Source organism: Manduca sexta, unplaced genomic scaffold (genome assembly GCF_014839805.1).
Source record: "Manduca sexta isolate Smith_Timp_Sample1 unplaced genomic scaffold, JHU_Msex_v1.0 HiC_scaffold_3992, whole genome shotgun sequence".
Classification (NCBI taxonomy): Eukaryota; Metazoa; Arthropoda; class Insecta; order Lepidoptera; family Sphingidae; genus Manduca; species Manduca sexta.
Genome location: NW_023595121.1, coordinates 1 through 7,443, shown reverse-complemented (window position 1 = coordinate 7,443; position 7,443 = coordinate 1). Strand labels below are relative to the sequence as shown.

At 38.4% G+C, this 7,443-nt stretch overlaps 1 protein-coding gene across 1 annotated transcript; it reads left to right on the top strand.

Moving 5' to 3' along the window:
- Positions 1-84: 84 nt before the first annotated feature.
- LOC115447898 (lysosomal alpha-glucosidase) lies at positions 85-7,164 on the top strand (the record flags this gene model as incomplete). Its single annotated transcript, XM_037446923.1, is given in 16 exon segments — positions 85-294; positions 692-840; positions 1,512-1,684; positions 1,794-1,816; positions 1,958-2,048; positions 2,771-2,939; positions 3,359-3,428; positions 3,749-3,881; positions 4,376-4,485; positions 4,797-4,848; positions 4,851-4,912; positions 5,319-5,360; positions 5,363-5,497; positions 5,499-5,515; positions 6,095-6,225; positions 7,015-7,164. Coding segments are annotated over 16 exon segments (1,717 nt in total), but the record flags the coding sequence as incomplete, so codon positions are not given.
- Positions 7,165-7,443: the final 279 nt, after the last annotated feature.

The following is a 7,443-nucleotide window of genomic DNA, read 5'->3' as shown; positions in this document are numbered from 1 at the left end:
TACCCAGTAATTACATAAGCTACAATGTCTGTCAAACTGCATACAGCCACCAAAATAATGCAGTAAATTACCATCATTCACAGGATGTTGTTGTTGGAAATCCACGGATACCATAGGCGTTCCATACTGTTACTACCCGTCACAATACGACACGTTTCGTTTCCTAAACATGACCGAGGACAAGCACGCCATGACAGTGTGTACTACGAGGCTCGCCCGTCCGGATATCCGGATGATTTCGAAACAGTGCGGATGGATTTCAAATATCTGTCGGATGATGTTTTGGGTGTTAAGGTCAGTGTATGTTGTAAGGAAATATTTTATAAAAGTTCAAATATTAGTAAGCTTGCCTTTTTACACGGGGTAAAAAGCCGTTAACGCTATCCTCACCTGGGGGGTGTGGAATAGTTATATTGGATTCGGTCTTAAATAGTTAATTATCACTTATAATGCCAAAATACAAAGGAGTTTTTTATTGTATTTATTTCCAATGTTTATACATCTTATATCTTCTGTTGCGTTTTACAAAACGCAACCCAGAATGAATTGTCAGCTCAAGGCATTTATGTAAGACAGTAGTGTTTGGAATAGACACATAATTTAGAATTAATTAGTAAATATACTACTTTAAGTTTTACCAGGGCGAGTTATATCCCTTTTTGGAGTTGAAAATAAAGTTGTTTATTCACAGATTTACGACCCAGAGAACAAAAGATTCGAACCGCCATACCCGGAGATAAGTTTAGTTTCTAAACCACTAGGAACTATGAAATACAGGGTGCAGATAGAAGGATCGCTTGTTGGCTTCAAAGTCATTAGGAATTCCGATAATGTTACCATGTAAGTAATATTAATTTAATGATAATTTTTTTATGACATTAACAGGATATAAATTCTCTAAAAGAAATCTAATTTAGATGATACATAATTAAGCATTGAGTAAGGAGATACACCATTTCATTTCATTAAAAAACAATTGCACTTTCGGAGTTGATTGTGAAATTAGATCAATGAAGTGAAGTTTATTTATCATGTTGGGGCTTATTAAGTATTCCGTTCGCAGAATTTTACTATTTTTTAACCTCTCCATCTTATCAGCTAAAGAAAGCAGATTTCTGAGCGGCGTATACTATGCCTATAGAAGCATAGGTATAATGTTTACAAAAATGGTTTAAATTTCTTTATTATTATTTATTTATCAAAACAAATAATATTGTTGACATAATCACTGTTCAGAACCCCGTTTCCCATGTGATCGAAAATAAGATATTCTATAGACTCCCGCCCCACTTTAGTGCTTATGTACTATACTTGAACGGTCCCTAAATGACTAATGCTGATTGGTTTATTTTTGGAATTTATCTGTTAGCGATTATGACAGTTTATTGAAATCGGCTAATAGTCTTGTTGATAGTGAAACAGTGATTATTATTTTTTTTTATAAATAGAGTTCTTATGTAAATTGTTTTTACGTTTATGTTTAAAAAGACGATTTATTTTATTAATTTCAGTTTCAACACACAAGACGTGGGAGGTCTGATATTGTCAAACAAAATGCTGCAGATATCGGCCGTTCTGCCCACAAACCGCGTGTTCGGCTTGGGCGAGAAACGAGCAAGGTTCATGAACAATATGAATTGGAACACTATCGCTATATTTAATAGAGACCGAGTGCCTAGGAGGGGTAAGTGATAATAAAATTTATTTTTGAATTAATACTTTATAACTTTTAGTTTTGCACTTAGGTATTTTGTTGTACAAGATACCTTATTAATGAGACATCCTGTATGTAGAAAGTAATTTTATAACCTTTATTGTACTAATAGTAATGTAGAATGTTGAACTTTAATATAACATTGTATACTTCTTTTATGATTAAACTACTTTTATATACTTTGATAGATCTTGAATACATGTTTTTAGTTTTGTAGGGACATTATTTTGTGCATTGTTGTAGATGAATCTGTACGGCTCGCATCCATTTTACTTGGCAGTGGAACAGAACGGCAACAGTCACGGTGCACTTCTACTTAACTCTAACGCTATGGGTAATGGTCCTTTTGTATATACTCATTTCTGGATTGCATGGTGTAGTATTTTTTAAATTATCATTACTTGTTAAGGTTGGAGAAGCTAGGCATATTGAGGATGAATGAGTTTGAATAGACCGGCATAATTGTCTGGCGAGGGATAATTTCATCAATATATCCTAACTGGACACCAGTCCACATGCTATGGAGTGTATTAGAGTTACTCTCTCCCGTTCTGTGGTATGGGGTCATTTAAAGAATTTCGCCATGGTATCTCCTGCTAATCGTAAGAGATGATTAAAAGGGGCTATTACTAGAGGAAGTCGTGGCCGCGTAGCAGGGAATGCGTGCCTTTAGTTCAAACAATACTGCGAATACAACATGCTATGCAGCTCGAAATCATTGTACTGCATTTAAAAATGAGGATCTCTGTGCTTCAATAGAGATGAGTCGTGAATATTGTTTCGAAACGGGTTCGGCGAAATAAATTGCATTCATGACCCCTCGGAACCGTCTTACGGACCGCAGAAGCAGCCCATGGGTGTCTGTTGGTATGCTGGGATAAAATTGGTAGGACTCAGAGGTCATTTAGGTGACACCTTGGGTCGGAAAGCTGGTGAATCCGATAAACCTTTCTTCCGCTCCCCGGGTTTGAAAATGACATCCATAACATGATTTTTCCTGCGAGACCAAAAAAATTCTATTTCAACTGCCTCATTAACGATGCTGTTGTTCCTCAGATGTAGTTCTACAGCCGACGCCGGGCATCACGTACCGCACCATCGGCGGTGTCCTCAACCTGTTCGTGTTCGCGGGACCCTCGCCCAAGGACGTGGTGTCACAATACACGGAGCTGATCGGGAGGCCGTTCATGCCGCCTTACTGGGCGTTAGGGTTCCATCTGTGCAAGTGAGTGGATTGGACATACATACATACTCTATCCCATAGGAGTAGGGCAGAGGCTATGGATTGCCAGTTTGCACGATTCTGGCATATCTCGTGTTTCCTTCACCTTCATCAATCTTTTCGTGTATTCCCGCCGATTCCGGGTAATTTTGACCTGGTCTTTACTAATTAATTGATTGTTGGAGTTGTTAAAAAATCCCTAACTTTTTTCTGATTTACATAGTATTGCGTGGTTTGGATTATGGTAACCGTTAATTATCTGATTTACATATTTTCCAAATAGATATCAGAAATAATTATATAATTTAATTTTGAGTAGTAAGTCCGTATTTCAACTACGGTTTAATGTTGCCAATAAATTAATGGTAAAAATATTTTTTTTACTTGTTAAGGCCTAACTCATTAAATCCTTTTATTTTCAGATTCGAGTACGGAAATTTGAATGTCACTAAACAAGTGTGGCAGGCTAACAGAGATGCGGGCATTCCCTTTGTACGTATTATAAGAATATTTTAAGATATTCTAGAGACTCTTATACGATTTTTTCTGCATGACTACTTCGCATACGAGACTTGGTTGCAAGAACGTATATTGCTTTTTTATATACACGAATTGTCACACGCGAAAGATCCATAAACTAGGGTGTAATAGTTGTCTGTTCAAGTATATCTCCGGAATAACCGTGGTTAACTTTTGCGGAATAAAAAATATTGATGTCAAATATATTTAGCAATTTATGTCTTAAATTGTAACATACTCCAAAAAGTAGGGTATACAATTTTTTCAATAACATAATTTATTCGTGTTCTCAGGACGTGCAATGGAACGACATTGACTACATGAGGAATCGCAACGACTTCACGTACGACAAGGAGAAGTTCGCCGAACTGCCACAGTTTGTCAACAAGATCCACAGCGAAGGGATGCACTACATGATTATAATTGGTAAATATTCATCTTCTTCATTCTTGAGTGACGCGACGTCCTCTTAGCACTCGTCCTTCAAGATGACCTACTTAATAGGTCGAAATTGGTCGATGATTCCGACTGCCATGCGAGTAAAACAGGGTTGCTTTCGACTAATTTAATATATCTCGCGTAGGTTTTAATAATATTATTCATCTTCTGTTCTAACTGAAAGTAAATTGTACCTGGTGGTAAGTACTGCGTAGTTAAACTATAACGTCCATATTGCGTACATCACTATAGTACCTGATCGAATTCAAAATTTCAAATCGACTTTAAACTTTTGTGTCCATAGCAAATATCGTTTTTTCGTCCCTAAATTAAATTTCACATGGCGAGAAGATGTGTGCGTGCGTGCGGTCGTGCGTGTGTTGCGTGTGTGCGTGTGTGCGTGCGTCTGTGTGTGTCTCTCTACCTTTGTGTGTGTTCATCATACCAATAGCAAGAATCTAAAAAAAAAAAATTGTTTATAGATCCTGGTATATCCGCGTCGGAAAAGCCCGGGACGTATCCGCCGTACGACCGTGGAATCGAGATGGACATCTTCGTCAAGAACAACACCAACCAGCCGTTTATCGGCAAGGTAGGCTTACTAATCACTCTTCAAATCTTATATTCTTTATGAATTAGGTTTCGATGTATAGTATTATATTTTATATATTTTAAAGTAATTTTTGAGGCATTGTAAGCCTGATAAAAATCTTTTGTGCTAAATTTAATGTATGTATTTTTAATAAGTGAATGAAGTTAATGATTGTTTTGGGGTAAACCAGTCAACCAGATATCAGTAATAACCGATCTTTTTGATTCCATTATTTAGACTCTGCTTTAGAATAACCAATGAATTTGAGTCACCATTTCATGATATATTATTTGTATTGTTTTATGTTCAAGGTGTGGAATACGGGGTCGACAGTGTTCCCTGACTTTACTCATCCGAACTCCACGCCTACTGGGTTGAGATGATGACCAACTTCCACAAGAAGGTTGCGTACGACGGGGCTTGGATCGTAAGTAACAACTCACCGAGATCTATATCAAATATGGCTTGAAGTTAGTTGCGAGTGGAGACAGTATATATAGGGAGTAAGTGTCTTGCCTAATTTTAAGCTGACTACTTCTGAACAGCCATTATTGTTTATATGGGTACATCAAAGTATTCCTATTGCACCTGATGGTAAGCGCAGTGGGGGTCCAGATAGAGTGTCAACTGACTGAAGTTGATTATACCTTCTGAGTCGCAACAATTGTGCCGGCCCGTCCAAACTAGATACACAGGATTATCCTACACAGGGTGATTCAGAACGTGATATTCTAACGTGAGCTATTATGACGCGTTTTATACATTGGATATAAGTATGGTTGCTACCTTTTGATGCTTCATGAGTATATCATGTATTGTGTGCTTGGTCCCAGGATATGAACGAGCCGTCTAACTTCGAGGACGGCCCCTGGTGGGTTCGTGCCTGCCCGAGGCGCTGCCGTACCTGCCGCACACGTCGGACCCGTACCTGCGCGCGCACACGCTGTGCATGGACGCGCGCCACGCCGCCGGCCCGCACTACGACCTGCACAACCTGTACGCCATCACTGAAAGCTATTGCCACTAACTTGTGAGTACATACCAATTTTATAATAGTGGGACAAAAGGCGTTCAATTTGCTAAATGAAGATAAGATATCTTTAAATTAATTTCTATTGATAAGCGCGTAAAGCTGTTGGTCTTGCGCTGATCTCTCTCTCCAGTCATGTCGGATTGCCGTCTCACTGACTTTGAAAGTGAAGGAACGTAGAGTGCACCGGTGTATTGCGCACACACTTGTACACTGTAATAGCCCCTGTATACATGGCTGATCTCCGTTGAAATTGGCCACGATGCCCGATATTCCGCTGGAGGAATTTAATTCACTGTCACTGTGTGATAATAGAAAATACACAAAGATAATATGTATTTTTTACGTATGCCCAAAGTACCTTCTTAGACATACAATTCGCTTACTGATATTTTGTTCACCTAGCGTCGTTCAGGAGACGTTCTGTCGTTTTATAAACCTACCAATAGTATTTCTAAACCAGTATGCCCACGAGCAATATATGGAAATTAGTAGTATCATAGGTTTTATTAATATGTGAACACTGTTCATCTACATATTAATCACCTCTATGACTAACATATAATGTGTATGTTACAGCGCCCTGCAAGAGATCCGCGGCAAGCGTCCGTTCATAATCTCCCGCGCGTCGCGTCGGTGGCTCGACACTTCGCCGGCCACTGAGCGCGACGTCGCCAGCGACTGGCACGACATGCGCATGTCCATACCCGGTCAGATATACATCATGTGTAGACAGCTGTGCCTAGTCTGAACACCTCCAGTCTTCAAATTCAACTAAACGTGGCTGATCTGTGCATAAAGTGTCGCTATACTGGCCAGCTTATGTGTCTCTGAATTCGAATAGGTCGGCATAATTGTGTCGATTGGAGAATGATTCTCCATCTCGATATAACTACTCCTAACCATCAGGTGCAGTTGAGTCAATCTGCTGTGCCTTTTTAAAAACATAAGCTAAGTCTGAGCCAAAGCACTAGACCCATGGGCCCAGTTCAATAAAAATCTATAAGCTTATATTTATTGTTTTCTCATAGTATACTCAGCATGGTCCCGAGTTTTATCCAATATCAAAACCATTATACCATACTCATATCGAATCAACTTAAGGCGATACCTCAAGGTCCATTTTCATACATTTTGTTTCGGCTTTAATCTGGGTAACTAAACAAGTATTGGCAAAAGAATTTAATAATATAATATTTCGGCCTTTAAAATTTAATATGACGAAATTTTAAAGGCCGAAATATCCATGATTATTAATTATTTACGTTTTTTTTCAACTGCGAGAACTAATCACTAACTAGACGTGAATTTAAATTCTTTACTTGCCAATACTTGTTTAGTTACCCAGGATAAACAAAATGTATGAAAATGGACCTTGAGGTATCGCCTTAAATACTATCCAAAAAATATATTTTAAAACAGAGCAAAGACCAAATGAGTGAATGATTAATTTGTTAAATGAAGAAAAAATTTATGGAGTAATCTTGCAACATTTGCAGAGTTACTGAGCTTCAGTCTGTTCGGTATCCCGATGATGGGCGCGGACATCTGCGGCTTCACCGGCAACACCACCGCCGAACTCTGCACGCGCTGGATGCAGCTCGGGGCCTTCTACCCCTTCAGCAGGAATCATAACTCGGACCTCTATTGTGAGTCATTTTATTGGTACCTATGAACGTCTTAACAATAAGCACTCATAAGAATGAGTAGTTATTCCTTGTTTTTTAAAAATGGTGTAGTGGGAGTAATTTTTTATTTTGTTATGGCACTGGCAACTTGTCTTTTGGGTCGATGTTTATCCAATGATAGGGTTTAACATTTTAATTGTGGATATTTTATCTGAGTTTATCGAAAAGGAAAAGCAATATTTTTATACAGCCTCATTATTTAGAACTAAAGCTAGAAGTTGAATTAATTACTAGCAAAGG